Source organism: Parasteatoda tepidariorum, chromosome 11, assembly GCF_982258835.1.
Source record: "Parasteatoda tepidariorum strain Cologne lab strain chromosome 11, Ptep-v5.0, whole genome shotgun sequence".
NCBI classification, from domain to species: domain Eukaryota; kingdom Metazoa; phylum Arthropoda; class Arachnida; order Araneae; family Theridiidae; genus Parasteatoda; species Parasteatoda tepidariorum.
Window position 1 is genome coordinate 57,713,215 of NC_141765.1, and position 19,128 is coordinate 57,732,342.

General features: G+C 26.6%; 1 protein-coding gene across 1 annotated transcript in view; it reads right to left on the reverse strand.

Annotated features, from left to right (window-relative positions):
* The window catches only part of LOC107445946 (uncharacterized), a 221,001-nt gene that overhangs the window by 60,963 nt on the left and 140,910 nt on the right, over nucleotides 1-19,128 (reverse strand). The window contains exon 3 of the mRNA XM_016060463.3: nucleotides 2,312-2,379. Within this exon, the coding sequence (XP_015915949.1) occupies nucleotides 2,312-2,379 (68 nt within the window). The remainder of the gene's footprint in view (nucleotides 1-2,311; nucleotides 2,380-19,128) is intronic.

Below are 19,128 nucleotides of genomic sequence, written 5' to 3' on the forward strand. Positions count from 1 at the left end.
AAACATATTTGTTTGTCAGAAAGAACAATTATTAAAAATTAAAGTCAAAGGAAAATGATTTAAATATTTGTTTAATTTATATTTATAGATATTTTTTTATTTAAAGTATAAATCAAATATTTTTTTAATTAATAAATTCATTAATAAATTTTCATTTTTACTGAAAAATATATGCAGTAAAAGAAGATATTATGTAGTTTTTCTTTAATTTTTACAAAAATTTAAATATAAAATACGAAAAGAAATTATCTTAAATATATGCTAAATCTATTTTTAAACCGTGTTTTCCTAAATATTGCAGGAAAATTTCTGCAAGCTTTACCGACGTCATATGTTCTTCGCCTTTAAAAGCATATACTTTTTAAGCAAATGAGGAGTATATGCTTCTAAAAAAATTAAATTTTCTAGTTTTTTAATTAGAAATTAATTACACAAATTCAAAAAAATAATGTAAGTGCTTGTTATAATTTATTTTAAAACCATGTTTGTTTTAAATTCAAGGCAAATAAATATAAATAAATTTTAAGTAAAATAAAAATTATAAATGTGTTATTAAATTACTATTTTGATCTAAAAGTATACGCCGTAAAAGGAGAAGAAATTATAACGATTTTCGTAGCATGGCACTAAGCAAAAATTGCATTTGACTGACATACAAGATACCTAAGTGTCACTTGCCAATCGGGCTGATTTTTTTTACAAAGAATATTTTTGAGTTCTAAGATCAATTCTAAAATTTATTTTGTCTATTTAAAATTTCAGAATAATTATTAGGTTAAAAATGGCCAAAACCTATATTTTTTACTTGACTACCCTTTTATTTTGCAGACGAAAAACATAAATGACTATGTCATAAATGACGTAAGATTAAAAGTTTAATATTTTTTAGTAATAATTTAGTAATTTTTTAGTAGTCTCACACAATTTTCTACATTTGACCTATCAAAAGCTGCCTATTAGCTGAATTAGAACTCTAACAAGAAATGTTTTGGAATTACTTTTAATAAATATCTTAAACGGGATTTTTCCTACCATTATTAATCGCATATTTCTGCAAAATTTCTACAATGCTATACAATTGTTTTCGCAAAAAAGTAAGTAATGCCTCTGCAATCGAAGTGATATAGAAAAATATCTTGCGTGTAATATTTCATAAATAATAATAGCAAAAAAACTATCTATACATAAAATTCAGCTTGATTTGTGAATACGTTCCTTGCGAGAGGAATTCATTGTCCACACATTTTAGTACATTATGTTATTACACGTAATTTACATAATCTTGTGTATTTATTTTAGAATAAATGAAATAGTTAATCTGGTTCATTTTAATATTATTGGTCATATATCGTAACACGTAACAACTAAGAAAATCATATGGAGTGATGAATGCAAAAATATAGTTATTTCAACTTATATAATAATTTCTATATTTTATGTTGTTATTTATACAGTCATTTAAACTCATATATAGTTCTTTAAATTTAATTACAATCAAGGAAGTAAAATTGTTTATTTGTCTTTCAAATAGTCTAAAGCTTTGAATACAACACAGTTTTCATATGCATCTCTTAGAAGATTTATATAGTTTTTAAAATTATATGTAGAAAAAATAATAGACTTAAAGAAGTAGTGAAATCATTTATTGGTCATAAGCTTTTACTCAGTGCTGTGCAGGATGCAAATATATAATTTTAAAAATAGGTGGTAGGAAAACGTCTAAATTTTCAGAATTTTTTTTTCTTGTAGCAAACTTACGTGACAGGGAATGCATTGCCCCTCCCCCAGAGCTCATATATTTTTAAAATTTTATTTGAACAGATTGAAATGTAAGTAACAAGTATGTAAATTGAAAAAAAACTGCTGAAAATCTAATTATTTTCTTTTCTTTTAATTCTTTCAATGAATAAAAATCCTACTGCAAGCTTTTGCAAATGTCCCCCGTCACAAACACTCCCTCGTCGTAATCAGATATTGCATTTTTTCTGCTTTAAAGCACCTCCTACGGAAAAACAGAAGGAATGGACAGCGCCATATGACGGTAAATTTTGCAATTAAAACCTTTTGGTTCTATTATCTGGGTTTAAGATGAATTTATGCCTTTTCACTTGAATGTGCCACAGTCTTAATTGTTTTTCTTTCAATTTTATTTATTTATTTACTTATTTTTGAAAATTTTTAGTCCAATTAAGAACATCATGAGAATAAATATTAAATAGGAGCAGCAAAGAGCATAATAGGTGCAGTAATATATTAATAATATGCAATTTCGAAATTGAATTATTTGAAATATTAAATGGTTTAAACTTACTTTCTCTGTATTGCAATACATTAGGATGCTTATCATGTATTATAATACACCTAAAACATTTTTCTTTGCTGAAAAAAAGAGAAAGCGTTAATTATAGTAAAAGAAATTACAATTATATACTATGCAAATAATCTATGCGTTACTTTACTAAATCATAATGTATGCATGACTGGAAACATTTTATTCAGTCTTGCACAGAGAAAAAAAATCTGGTAAAAGTATTTTACTGTATGGTAATGGCATTTCTATTGAAAAAAAAATATATAATTTTGATTAATGAAATAAAATCCATTAAAACCATTCATTTAGTAATCTTTCCATTCGTATGGTAATAGTTTATTGGAAATTCTGGTACTCAAAATTATAGTTCTTAATGCTCCCACATAAAGTACAAAATACAAAAAAAGTAGATTTAAACAAATAATTGGTTTTTATGGCCTCTAAGGCACCCTGATAAAATTAGCAAAATTTGCCACTTTTACTAGATTTTATCACAGATTAGATAACCATTAATTTTACCAAATTTATTACAAACCCACTTCGGTAAAATTTTCCGTGCATTTTTTGTGTTTTTTTATACTGCCAGAAACACGGTAAATTTTATTACGTTCGGATAGTCTTTTGACCATCTTTCTTTCTTAGATAGAATAGGTTATCTTTCTTTAGGTATTTTTGTTTGCTTATTTTACATGTTAAAACGGCTTTTAAAGACTCTATCTGAATTTTTTATTCTCAGAGAGGGATAATTTTGCAAATGGTTTCAAATAGTATGAGGTAGTAATACCCTTGAGCTGTCATCCTAAAATGCCGAAGTTCTTATACGGTGGGGTCTCGCAACTCATTCAGTTTTATAGCGATGAATACCAGCTTGTCTGATAAATACAAGCAATGGGTGCACAATACTAACTACATTGTTATCATCAAGCCGTTTTTCTCAAAATTGTAGAGTCTTGATTACCACAGCACCCAACAGTCCGTTGTTGGAATGCTTTTTGTATTTCTCTTACAGATGCGGAATAAAAAATTGTTTTTAATTCCCTATTATTGGTTTCCTTCTTGCATTTAATTTCGTTATAATTCAAATACTGAATTTTTTCTTGCTCTTTATTATAAGAATGCATATAAATTAACTACATCCTGTCCGGTTTTGCACCTTGTGAAATTTATTTTAAATTCTAATTGGTAACGGTAAAGCGTAATGGATCTGAAAATATATCCAATTGGAGAAGTTCGATTTATTTTGAAGTATTTATTCAAAATCTCTTAATTATATATAGAACAATAAACCAGTTTTCCACATAAGTATGAACATTCACTCAGCATTAGTTTAATAACTTGTTTTATATTTTTAAATAAATACTTCTTTTCTTTATAGGAAACAATAATGTCTATTTTAAGCAGCAAAATGATATGATAAGTACCGCTTGTTGAAGTTTTTTTTTTCCTGAAAAAAAACGGGAGACACTTTCACAAAGGACACACCAATCGTTCTTTTATAGGGCAGCAAATTTTGTATGACCAAATATCTGTATCTTATGAATTGCGAAACTTCCGTTGGAGGAAAAAAATCCAGAAAAAAATGAAATGAAAGCGTGAAAGCCTAGTAAGAGACGTGATATTCAGAAACGGGAGGGAGAAAAGCCCATCCCTGACTATCCAGCGTGAAATGAAAAATTTCAGATCCTCCTTCTTCTCTTCATCTTTAATGCTCAGCGCCCAGCTAACGGATTACTTGCATAACTCCCGTTTGTGTAGCACAAAAAATACAAAAAGGGAGAAAAAAAAATCGCTGCTATTGAAAAATACTACCCGTGCAATCCCAATAAAGTCGTTATTTTGCCCCTTAAGCAAACAAAAAAATATATATAAGAGTGCTTTTAAAGGGAAAAAAAAGAAAGAGAAACGAATTCCCCTTTTTAATTTCTCCTTGAAATAAAATTGAAACATTGGTTTAATATGAGCATTGCCTGCTGTGTTATGCTACTGGTTAGAGAAATAAATTGTAGAAAAGGTGAAAAATGAGGGGAAGTTTTAAAAAGTGCGTTTTAGACAGGTAAACTGTTTAAAAAAATACTATTGATGGATGAGGTAAAAAATGATTAATTTAAAATCATATTTTATTCTGTTTTTGATTGCATTTTCTTTTATTGTGCTTTTTTTCCAATTTAAAACTTTGTATGAATTATATTATTAACTGAAATATCCAATTTTAATTTTGTAATTAGGTATCATTTTAGAATAAAATATATATAAAATACTGTTAAATATTATTTTATGTTCGATATTGCGATATTGTTCTTTATAAAGCTATAAAGCACAAAATAGAGTTGTCTAGTTTCATTCATTCATGTATGTATATATATATATATATCCCTCATTGGACTATTGATTTTCAAAATTCAATTGAACATTTGAAACTAATTGAATAAAAATATTTAAATTTATGTAGTTTAGACATTGTTTCTTAACTCGTATTCCTAAAATAGCCAAGAAAATATTTGCAATCTATAAATTAAGAGATAACAGCAAAACAGTTGAAAAAGAAAATATGTAGTTTCATTATTAAAAATATTTCAAAAATGAATTTTTTATGACAGCCCTAATTACTGAATACAATTATCATTAAAATTTTTAAAATATAATCAAAATGTAGTCGATTTTAATGAACTATATTTTCCATTTTTTTTAATTAATTTTTTTAATATAAACTGAAAGTAATTAAAATAAAGGAGTTTACGAAAGGAACAATGAGTTTTCAAATGCTAAATACCCTCATTTCCTTTTTTTAAAATAAAAGCTACTTGCATTTTGTATATATTTTCCAAAAAATATCTACAATCCTTTGTAGGCACACTTTTTCCACAAATTTCGTGATAGAAATTATGTTTAAGTAAAGGGTCCGAAAACTTTTAAATTAATGAGCATTTATGTGACTTAAAAATTATAATCTACAATTACCTTTAAAATAATTAAAAATCATGATTTTATTTAATTATACTCAGTTGATGATAAATGAATCAAATTTACTATGTATATACATACATATATATATATATATATATATATATATATATATATATATATATATATATATTCGCAAAATTTATGTTTTATTTTATATATTTTTTTATAAAATGCAAAAGTCAGGGTTTTAATTAAAAATAAATCAAGACATTACAGAAAAATACTTCTAATTATATGAAAGAATAGTAGACATAGATTGCATATTAATTTCCCAGAAATTTGTAGTAGAAGATTTATGCTATGATTATGACCATTCTCTGTATACTCTTGTAAAGAAAACACTATTCAAAAAATTGCTCCTACCACCTATTTCCAGCCCTTAGAGAGGTACTTAAAATACAAATTGCGCTTTTTACAGAAATTTTAAACAAGGCCATATATTAATGTAACTTTTTCCAGCCTTGTTCAATTTTGAAACGATGCTCGAGTATTATGGCTTATGCTTTATCACACTAACTATAAAATATTTTAACTATTATAAAATCCATTATCCTTACTTATAGATGAGAGACTATGCAAATATATCTAAATATTAATTTAGATCAAAGAGTGATGTTTGTTATAAAATATATTATCCATCTTTGGATCTATAAGCTTGGCATTCAGCATCCAATATAATTAATAATAAAGTAAGGCACACAACTCTAGCTTTCAACTCCCACATATAAGTTAAAAGGCAATGAGCAGCTTTCCAAAACCGATTAGTTCGATAAATGGAAATAAAATGTAACAGTTTCAAAACGTGACTTACGGTTTATGCAGTGTTCTATTTCAGAATTATTAGTAGTAGATCGATAATTTTGATAGACAGTTGTGACGACTTCCATCTTAATGCAGATAGACTAGTGTTACTTTTTTCCCTTTCAAGTCGGCAATTTAATCCTCATTATCTTCACTCGCAGGATGCATTCTGCGATTTTGGACAAATGATGAGCACCATTAAAAGTATCGTTCATTAAGAATATTTATTTCTCGTTTAAAAGTTGCTTCTTCTGTATTTGCCTTCCGGTATTCGTATCTTTGTAATGAACCTGACAATGATACGCCTTTATTTCCGTAATGATACGTTCGACGTAGTTTGCGAAAATACGTACAAAAATGTAGGCAGATACGAAGAAATGGATTGAAGTTTGCTTTTTTTTAAAAATAATTTCGTATAAAACCATCTTAGATTTAGATTTAAATAGTGCGATTATGTTATTCACACGTTGCTGCTTTGATACTCAAAATATGTAACTATGAAATAATATCATTATTAAAACGTCAATTGTTTAAAAAATTTTAGAATGCATGCCATAGCAATAACCAAAATTATTTAGTTAAGTTATTGCAAATCATTATTTCAGAAAAAAAAAGTTTTTTTTTCAGGGTCCCCAAATAAAGCTACGATAAAAACACCCACACGACTTTCTAACTTTAACAACACACAAAAAATAACTAGTAATTTATTTAATTACCGTTTTATCAACCAAACTAAAACATTGAATCAAAACAGTAAAATAATCATTAAAATGATGGTTAACTCTGAGAAAAATAGTTTCTTGATGTTTTTGCCTATTACTGTTGAATGATGGAGGAAAAAAATAGCGATTATTACCTCCATGGGTAAAACAAATATCCGCGCCAACTAGACTCACCTTATGAAGTCATCAAATTCCTTGCAGGTGGGTTCATAATTTAATGGTTCGAACCACAGCATTAACATCATAATATTTTCCGCATTCCGTCATTACATGAAGAGTTTCTATTACCCTACACTCCCCAATTAGTAATCCTAGACAACTGAAATACGAAACAGAGCAGCTTTGCACAAAATTATGTAATATTCTCCATCTCTCACGATAGATGGCACCACAATATAAACTAATTAATAAAATTCCACAGTTGAGAAAACACAATTCTACCATACCAATCTCCATTACCTAACGAAAAGTCTAACATAACCCCAATATCTAGTTAAAATTCATTTTTGTGATTTCGAAACAATTATTAAAAAAGTATGCAATTATTAAAAATTACTAAAAATTACCACAGATTTAGTAAAAAATATAAAACTGAAAAGCAAAATTAACCGAATAAATAGTTTTTATGCCATGCTATACGGTTTTATGATGAAATTGCTAAATGTTACCACAATTACCGAATTTTATCAAAATCAATACCAAAGCACTTCGCTAAAAATTGCCGAGCTTTTTGGGGTTCCCATAGAGTCAGAAATGCAGTAAATGTTACCAATTCCTAGTAGTTTTGACCATACTTTTTGCCTCAGTCTTCAAAAGTTACTTAGTTCACTTAGTTGACAAAATGGAAGTAGTTGTAATTTAATAACGTTTAGATAAAGTTAAACCCTTCAGAATGCGTAGATGACTTTTGTTACGACTTGATAAGTTATATGGATCAGATAAATATGTCAAAAAGTAGCTTTTTTACAGTCTTAAAAAGTAGACTTTGCAGTCTTAATAAATATAATTTATATATTTAGTAGATTCTAACCGCGTAATAAATAATAATCTGTTAAAAATATGTTCTCGTTTAATGACCGTTGAAAGCCAAATTTATCATTTTTTGCTGGAGTTTAAAACTAGCAGTGAAATTTTATCTTTAACATAATTACTGAAATTTAATTAACATTTTTCACTGCAATTACTCAGTTTTTGAAAATATGTGATGTATAAAATACTTTTATTCATATAAATATAGATAGACTTATTTAATACTTATCTTGATGCCCAACCAACTTTTTTGAATATTTTGTAGATATCTGCATCTTATTTCTGTGTAAGAAAAGATAAGTTTTCTGTTATTAATTTCAGATTTTGCTGTCATGAAAACATCATTAGTCTTAAAAAGACAACTTTCCCTACATGGACATTTTACTATGAAATAAACTTTTTATTTCCTCCAAAATCCTTCCTGGAATATAAGTATAGAATAACAATCCATTTGGCAACAGTATGGTGTTTTGTGTAGATCAGCAGCACTGTCTGAGGGACTTGTAAGGTATGCACTCGTAACTTTTATGCTTTTTTAGGTAGTTCTTAACTAATTGTTAGAAATAATTGTTAAAACTAATTGTTAGAAATATAGTGCATGGGCGAGAAATGTACAGGATTGAGAACATATTCAAGTCGACTTGCTAAACAAAAAGTCTTAACCCTTTGACGTGAAGGAACACCGGTATGCCTTTTTTAATATTTTTTCTGACACTTTAATTAAAAGCAAAAATGTGTTTTTATATTTTTTAATCATAAAACTGTCTGTTAGTTACTTAAGCAATGTGTTAGATTATCGGGACTATATTTGTACTAAAATATGAAATCCAAAAAAAAAAAATTATTTTTTTTATTCATAGATAATTACTAACTTTCTTAGATAACTCTGCTTTTCTTAAATCTAAATTCTAGCAAATAAGCGCAAATTTGAAATATTTATTGTTCAGAAGTGAGTATTGGTTTGGAAGATTTTACACAAGAATGAACACCGGTGCTTCGTGCCGTATTTCATAACCATAAAATATTAAAATGCCAAATATTTTGACCTAAATTTAACAGCTTCAAAGAGTTAAAAATTCTCTTAGTTTAAATTTAGAAATTCTGGAGTGAGCTACTAGTTTTCTTTCATGTTTTTCTTATGGAAGTACTGTATGATAAAATTCTTTTAACATTATACAAAGTGTATGCACTGTGAAAATTAGAATGATTCCCAAAAAGTCTTTGTGTTTGGAAAATATATATATTTTTGTCATCACTAAAATTTTAACACCCCCTTCTAAATTGTGAAAAAAATTCTTTCAAATGCCTTAGCGAAAAAAAAATCACACTTTCCTAATAGCATTTTGGGATTATAATTTCAATATCAGTTTTCATCTGAGAGCTTTTCCAAAAATATATCTAATCAAATTTATAAAAAAAACTAATTACTTTTACACTAAATACTTTAAATACTTAATTACTTCAGTTACTAGTTTTTTCCGGTTTTTTTTTCTTTTAATTTCATGTCATGACACATTTTTTACCTAGTTAAATGAAACTACTTTTAATCATTCTTCTTTCGTCCTAAATATTTATTTAAGTACTTTATAATAGAACTAAAAATTAGAAGATAGCAGAATAAAAAGCTTTTTTTTTTCTTTATTCTCTCAATCATTTAGTGCGATGATGACGTATGGAGATTAGAAATTCTTTACAGTTTAAACATGAAATACAAGAAAAACTCCTTAAAAAACTTAGTTAATTAAAGGTAAAAAATAAAATTAGCATTTTTGAAAGTTTTAAGGATTTCGAAAAAAAATAAAGATTTGCATAAAAAGTTTAAAACAAGTTTTAAATTATTTTTCGTGTGCACGTAAAAAATAAAGAAATTCAATAATAATACAAAAAGCTATCAATTACTTTTGAAGTTTTATTACTAGTACGTCTGTTTTAGAGTTGAAATTAAATAAAAGTTGGATATAACGACTTTTCCACAATTCTTTTTAAAGAAATGTTATTGCTTTTTTGAACATATTTGAATCACTAAAAATACGTTTTTGCTGCAAACTGTTTCCTTGATTCAAAAAGGCGTAATTGCTTGCTTTTGAGCCTGAGCTATTGCTTAAGCAATTAAACCCGTGTTTTTATTCCAGAGAATTTAAATACTTTTATGTCTGCAGTTGGAAAACGTATGTTGAAAAGAAAATGTCAGTAAAATAGAATTACTTCCTATGTTTGACAATTTATTTATTTTTTGCTTGTGGTTGTAAATTTTGTCTGCGTAAGCTTTTTAATTAAAGTTTCAGGAAGAAAAAAGTGTTATGAATAATTTAGAATCGATTTTTTTTCCTTAAAGATTTACGCGGCATTTATAGTTAGCTTACAATACAAAAAATAGAAACAAATCACACACATTTATAAATAAATAAGAGATTTTAAAAAATGCTGAGAAATGCGTCGTATTAAAGGAAAAAAGTATTTTTTTTTAATAAATGTATTAGAATAGTGACACAACTAATTTAAATATTAAACAAAAACACGTTTTCTGTAGCATTATATAAAAGAAAGATATCTGAAAAACACATTGCTAGTAACACGTTTTCTACGGCATTATTTGAAAGAAAGATTTTTGAATAACATATTACTAGTAACACGTTTTCTATGGCATTATTTAAAAGAAAAATATCTGAAGAATTCATTGCAAGTAAACATACAAATATTGCTAATGTAAAATTTAAATTTAAGTGTTGGAAACTATTCTTGATGAATAATGGTTGTTTTGCACATAGACCTAAAAGAATCTGAAATGCATTGGTATGTAATCCAAATATAACTTCGGTAAGAGTTGGACACAATGTGTGTTTAGAGATATCTATTTTTTTTCATTGCAATTTGCAACTGAATTAATTATTAGTTTTTTGAATTTAGAGAAATAATAACAACATGTATCTAAATGAATCTTGTAGAGTTAGGGATACAGATTTATTATTAGCTGAGTGCCAAAATCTGCTAAAAAAAATGCAAACATTTCCTCCTAGAGTTAACTTGGGATCTAATCTGAAAAAGTGAATCTGAAAAGGTAAGTAGTGTTCTTTTGTCCTTCTTTTTTTTTGTTTTTAAAGTCATTCTTAAATATTCCAATTATATTTGATATGAGAAATTAGAGTTAATACATATTTTATGAAATAAATTTGGAAAACTATGCTTTTATACTTGGCCCTTTTTGAGTTATATTTGTTATTATCACTGAAAAAAACTGTTACTTTTCCAATATTTTTTTTACTAAGAACTCATAGAATTTAAAATACAGAGAAATAAAATATAAGAACACAAAATATTAGAACTGGTAAAAAAATTTTTAAATAATGTAATATAAAATATAATATAATATAAAATATAATGTAATATAAATTATAATATAATATAAAATATGATATAATATAAAATCGGAGAATTAGCAGATAAATCTTAAATATAGAATTGAAATTTTGAATTGAACAGTTGCCTGAATCATATCATTTTATACATTTCAATTTTTATTATTTACCGATCACTGGCAATTACATTTGAAATATTTTAATAATAAAATACAATCATTCAGCTACTTATATTATTTTTGGTTACAATATTTGTACAGTAAGTACTGAAGTTTAATAATTTCGCGAAGTCTGCAAATAGTACGATTTAGGAAATTCATTGCCTAATTCGTATCCGCTGCTTCCTAAATCATACCACTCTCAAAAATATTGAACATTTATGAATAAATGAATAATTTGGGCACGTGTAACTCAAAAAGTTGGATAAAACATGATAAGAAAAGTGATTTTAAATTTTTGAGCTGTTACAAATATAGAACCAGTATTACAAGCTTATACAATATTGGAATATGATGTTACGTTCTTTTGTGTAATTTTTATTTGTGCTGGATTTCAAAATTGCCATTATGGTGATCTAATAACTAAATATTAAAATTATAATTCAAAAAATACTAAAAGGCTATTTTTCTGCTTAATTTCCGTGAGCATCCAAACACTTTTTTCAACGTATCAAACTTTTTAATACCGTTTGCATAGAAAGAAGTAGGTCGTTTTGTGAACCAATTGAGCAAAAAATCTTCTACCTCTTCATTGGATGCAAATATCTCTAAGCCCAAGGATTCCTTGAGCGGTCAAACAAAGAGAGTCCAGGCTATGTGAAGAATGTTCAACTGTTTCTCAGTGTATTGCCTGTAACTTTGGTTCTATGACTTCGGCTTTATGCGGTTTTGACAAATATCTTTCCGTGTATCATTTTGATTTGTGTTCAAAATTCGGGGAACTCATCCTATTGAGATTTTGCGGTATTCTAAATCAACATGAATTATGCCTTGCATACTTTTATAATTTATCTATGTCACAGCACTAATTTCTCGAACTTACCAGCGTTAATCATTACGAGTTAGTTCACAAACTTGGGTCAATTTTCTCTATCATAAGACTCGTTTTTGGACGAAAAGCAAGACCCCATTTTTCAACTTCTTCATGGCTTTGTTTAAATAACTTGCGTCATTTGAGAACATGAGCCCTTGACAGGGTATAGTTGCCGAACTTTGCCTGTAGGCTACGCAAAATTTAAATAGGTTTGACGTTTTCTCTTGTTAAATATTTCATTTTTTCTTGAGTTTTGCAATTGCAATAGAAACTTTAATCTCACTTATGAGACAAAAAAAGTAAATAAACACTGTCAAGCAATTATTTAGACACTAGATAAAGTTCTACGGTTGCTTGACGATAAGAATAGAAATCGTCCGCTGCTATTAAAAAAGTCTCCTATTTATTAGATCAACCTACGTGTTTTCATCTCTAAGGTAGAATCAGATGAAACACTATTATCGTTTTAGGTTGATCAATATTAAGAGGACCGGAAAGTAATGTTATTTTGGAGCATTAAATACTCATTAGTCTTAAAAACCAATTCATTTTTTCGATCCATTTCGATTCATTTTTGATCCGACATTGAAAGGTAGCATTGTTGCTAACGAGGGTGAATACATTATTGATTAAAAATAAAATTTCGATAACGAATATAAAATGCAACGAAACAACATTACTTTCCGGTCCCCCTAATAATTTAATGAAACTTGAATTTTATATCAAAATTAAACGCATCTCTGTATTTCTAGTATGAAATAAATCTAGCTACCAAAATCAAAATAAACATTGTACAATATCCTGTAATTTGGAGTTTTATCTTTCTCAACATTTAACCGTAATTTTGATATCACTTGTTTTCCTTCCGTTCTTAGAAAAGAAAAGAAAAGACACATAGATAAATATATTGTTGCATCTGTTGTTGCTGATGTGTCTTCGGAACAGGAAGCAAACTATTTCTTTCGTGACTAAAGAAATCGCTAAAAGAACAAGCACATGTTACAACCACTTGATTTTTGTTTCTAGCATCGGAGGAACATAGAAAATCGACAAAACTCCAAGTAGTTTCTTCGATTTATTTTTATGTTAAATACAACTGATGACTGATTATTGCATGTTTTAGTTTTCAGCGATATTTGTGTCCGCTTGATAGAGAAAGGTCAATTTTGTCTTCTTCAGGGAAATGAACAATGTTTAAAATTATTATTAAAAAAAGGCATTGCAAACTTTGATAAGATGTTAAAAATTTGAAATTTCTTCTCTTTTGAAAATTTACAAAAGAAATAATGTAAATTAAAATGACATGAACTGAGCATTATCTTTAACGCTTCTTCATCGTTTTATAATGCTTTTCCATATCTAATAGGATAATTTTTTTCTGTATTTTTTCCGCTTCTTATGTTTTATCAAAAATATATTTCCTCTATAGTTTCTTAGGATTATTCATTTAATAAATTACATAAGTTTCTAGTTGAAGCATTAATCTATTCAAATTACAATAAAAAATTGCTTTAGATAAATAATAAATTAAATTATTAATAATTGATAATTAATTTAGATAAATAATAAAAATAATAAATTAAATTAAAAAAATTTAAATTAGAAAACAATTAATTAAATAAAATGAATTGCTTTAAATAACAATTGCTTTTTAACGATGAAAAAATACAGTAATTCTGACTTCATTACATTAACATTTAACAGCACCGTATTCTTCGTATGAATTTAGAATGTTTGTGCTCTTTAGGCTTCCATAGAATTTACCTAAGGGCTAGCATTTTTATACGCCTTTTTCACTACATAACTAGCAAGTGAGGGTTATGCATTATATATATATATATATATACATATATGGCAACGTTACTTTTAAAAAGTAACGAGTAAAAATACAAGTATTTTTAAAAAAAGTAACGAGTGAAAAGTAAAAAGTTCTTATTTTAAAAAGTGACGAGTAAAAAGTACAAGTAAAAGTACAAGTACTAAGCAAAAAAAAGTAACGATTTAAAAGTACATTTCTAGGAAATCGAAAATTCAAAGTTACCTAAAATTTTATTGAATAATATCCTTATGTTCTTTAATGTTTTTGCAAAATTGTTGTTATTTATTTAATTATTTTTAATTTTGAAAGTTATGGACATTAATTTATTTTTAAATTCGGAAGAATATAATAATATAATTTTATAATATAATCGTATAATATAATTTTATAATATAATCGTATAATATAATTTTAAAATCAAATATAATTTTAATATCATGCTTTTTATGGACTTGCTCGAATAAGAAATTTTATCTAAAATTTGAAAACTGCTTCGAAGAAAAGAAATAAACTGATTAAATAGTTACGAGCAAGCAAGTCCCTCTAACTTTAAAATAGCGTTGGCGCGACTTATAGTACACAATTATAATTAATAAACCTCACTATAGTTGATTAATGAGAAACGAATATCAAAATTTACGGAAACGACAGTTCTTAATTCTTTCCCTAGTCTTATTAACTATTCCCTAGCTTATATTAACTTAAAGAGAGTCTTTTTTTTATTTAAATAAAAATTTATCTTTGCTAATTCAAAATAAATATTTGTTAATTTATTTAAATTAAAAAAAAGAAGATAAAAGTGGTAGAAATCATATTATTAAGGAATAAAATCTAATTCGAATGTTACAAAGCTCCTTCAATAGTGAACATTTAAAATACCCAGAAGCCAAACCAGAAATCAAAATTACCTGTTTACATATAAGAAGGAGCTTAGATTTATGTTAATTTTAGAACTGTAAAATTATTTTAAAATTCTGTTTTTATTTTCGGAAACTTTATTTTATAAATAAATTACTTTGTTCGACAAATTTGATAAACATTATAACTTATGTTAGAAAATAAATTTAAAAAAAATTCATTCATGTACAGGAAACCCCTATAAATCCAATAAACTACAAATTGTATTTTGTTTTTAAATATAATTCTTTTTTATTTTAAAATATTTCATAATGGCAATTTTTGGATTTGTAATAACGATGTGCAATACCAAATCTACTCATAATCAAAAATTATGATGAAAAGTTTCATTTTAAAATTTTATGATATGAATAACTAATACGTTTACGTAATGGAATATATGTTACGTTTAATATAATTCAAAAAAATATTTTGTTGCAAAATAAAAAAAATTATAATATTTTAGATTTTTTTTAATGCATACTACATTTCCATTAAATAAAGCATTGTTTTTATAATTTAATACTTTAACGTTAAAAAATGTAAAACTTGTGATAAAATTTTTTGCAATAGTATAATGAAATTAGTTATTTAAATTATTTAATAAAGCATCCAATGCGCACACATTGTGAACAAAATTTTTAATTAACATATTTAAATGAATGAAAAATGCTTCAAATAAGTATAAAATGTTATTTTGTAAATAGAAAATAATTAGATATTAAAATTTATATGAAATATAAAACTTTTATGAATAATTAGATATTAAAAGTTTTTAGAAAACTTACGGAGTTTTAGAAAAAAGTAACGATTTCATTTGACATTTCCCTTACAAATACTTGTACTTTTTCCCTTAAAAAGTAACGAAAATACGTAAAAGTACGTACTTTTTACTTGTACCGGCGGTACAAGTACCGAAAGTAAAAGTACTGCCATATATATATATATATATAATTTTTTTAGCTTAACGATCTAATGTTTTAATGGAAATTATTTGTAAAATTAACGCATTTTCTCAATTTTTTAAATACTGCCATGCTGCCATAGTATATCTCCAAAATATAATTTACTCCAGATTCCCTATCGTTAAAGTTACCTATTGTTAAAAATTCCTTTTGTTATTACTTATACAGATGATATTCTCGATTGTTGTTGCTCTTTATTATTATAAAAGAAAGTATTAGCTGTACTTAAAAAATACAGGTGATGGATTGTAAGCCGAATGATTTCCTTTATGAAAGACATCACTTATTTTACATTTTTTCTTTCAATATTTTACAAAAATGATAATTAGTTATGTTTCAAAATAATATATTGATTTATTTTTGTGTATACACCTAAGAATTTTACAGATAAGTTAATTTTGTTAAAATTGATATCAACGATGTTTCGTAGATAAATATATTACTCACTAGGTATATTTTAAATAACTTAGAGGTATAATTAGAAGTGGTTATTCTTACAAAATATTAAAATATTTAATATGGGACAATATATTTATTATCAGTGTTTTTTTGTGCACTGTAAAATATTCCGGATCCAATTACGGTAAAAAGTACCAGCACTCAGAATTCCAATAAATTTTACCATAAAACCCAGTTTTGCCGTAAGGCTTTACGGAACAAGAAATCTGATATACCTCAATTTTTACAGTAGTAATTACTTTAAAATTGCTTAATAACTAACATTGAATAAATATTAGTGTAAAAATTACGGATGTCTGATGAAAAATTTAATCAAACATTTCTGACATGTGAACAAGTGGTGATCCAAAAAGATTGGGAACCTATTTTCCAAGCAAACCAATGCTGTAATAATTTAATATTTTGAGTAAATTTGTCTAATATATGTTAATTTATTTGCTGCCTCTAAATGTATAAACTGAAGAAAACAAAATTCTTAAATTCTTATTTGAGATCTTATTATTCTTAAAGATTCTTATTATTCTAATTGATTTTTATTTATTTTCTCGCTATTTTTTTATAATTGGAAAGTTTGAATTTTTAAATGTAAGAAATATTGTAGTTTTTTGGGTTTTACTTAAAAAGAAAAAAAAATCAATAACACGAAATTGAAAAAAATTATGGGAGTTGGAAATGATACCTTAAAAAGTAGAATAAAAAATGTTCTTTACTGTTCAGAGCATTTGGCAGAAGAACAGCAATCCTTGCAATAGAAGCTCCAATAATATATGGTTGTTTTACTTGCAATTCGCCAAGCAGTATTGCTGTTCCGCTGACCGATCTGTTGCGGGTAGTGGATTTGAATTCCGATATAGTGCTATATGTATATTCTTAATGTATTTTAAAAGTTGCGCTATATGTTTTTAAAACTGAAAAGAGTTTCAAAGCCGTAGTTTGCGTTTACAAAGGAACCTACATATAAATGTAAATTAATAAATAAATCCTACTTCCCACATAAAAGATGGAAACGATGGATAAAGCAGACTCAATAGTTAGATCTAAGTAAAACACTTTAGTTAAACATTTGAAGTCATCATTCTCCTTTACCAAAATATATATTTGTGATATATATTAGAAAAATAAATAATTAACCGTGATCTAACTTCTATCAACCATTTAAATGAACTGCCATTTTAAATAAACCATTGAAATGTAAACAGATTACTACCATTCTATTCAAGAGACATAGACATCAAATGGTTAAAACTACCAAATTATGGGTCAAATGAGTAATAGTTCTGAAGAACATTTTGGAAATTTTATCTTGAAAGTTTAGAGCATGGCTTAAAAACCCTTTATTTGGTTATAGTTATTTTCAGTTTTGTATTCGTTACTAAATATACTTATAAGAGCTATAATATTTAAAACTAGAATTTTCGGTTAATAATTCCATAGTAAACGGTAAAATTACAAAATTAATGGTTTAAATATGATATATTTTGGTTTAATTACCAGATTTACAGATTTTTTTTTATCAGAAATATCTCTACCAAACAAGTATGGCAGTTTTGCCGGACTTTCTTTCTGTGCATGAATAATTTTTTTAAAAAAAATCGATTTTTATTTTGACATAAAAATTATTGATACTGCCAGTTCATCCGTACGCCATGAAAAATATTTAATAGAATAAAAAGTAGCTATTTTTTGTTTTGTACCAATAAGAAAAAAATATTTCCGCAATTCACAAAATACATTTTTACTTTTTCTCTGCTTAATAGTTTACTCATTATTTAGTAACAACAGTAGACACATTCTTTTTTGTAACTTAGATTAGAATACGCTAGTTCCAAGTTAAAGAATAATTTACAGAAATCTATATTTCTTGGAACAATGTGTCAATAATTACTTTGATATATTGTTAAGACAAAGAACTTTAAATGCAACAATTTCCTTCTATTTTAAAAGGAAAAGAATCTAATAAACCACATATCTTCTATCACCGAGACAAATTTTCAAGAAAAATTGTCAATGCCATTAAAAGAATAAATAAAAAAAATCATGTTGTAAAAAAGGAAGACATGATACAAATAACAAGCAAAAAATCTCATAAAAATAGGGTAGGGCACCTGTAAAAATCGACATTGTCATGTTTTTATTGTCTATAATGGCCATAAAGATAGGATTCCTAAGCCCAAGTAATTCTTAAAGTCCTTTGAGTTTTATTGCAGGACATTGGGGTGAGTTCTTCCGCTATCTTAATGGTTGTATTGCGTAAATATGGAACTTAAAAAAGAACGTATTGTATGGCAGCAAGCGTTTGAAGCCACATGTCAAAAAACTGGAACGTTTCCAAGTGCAATAGGAAGCAATTCCATCGATTACATATTCCTAACAGAAAAAAAGAGGTTTGTAGCGGAATTTTAGATTCTTAGCAGTACATAGAGTGTGTGTATTTCTTATAGCACTGAAACCTTATCATCATTTCCCCATGCTTTCTCGAACTTAACTTTTTTTGGCGAAAAACCTCTTCCAGTGCTTTAGAAAGGTTCAATTACATTTCCCTTCTCGCCCAAGTCATAAACTGACACATTTTTGGCAACACTGGGACTCCGTGTATCCCTCAAAAGTAAATAAAATGAATGTGTGAGGGGTGTGGAAAAAATACTTGATCTGAACTTGAAGAATAAACTAAGCGTCCGACTGCTTTATTTACTTATCCGTTCGAATTTTATTTCTTGCTCTACAGCACCCACGTTAGATTTTTTTATTAGCCTACTGAAGGTAATTTTGTTAA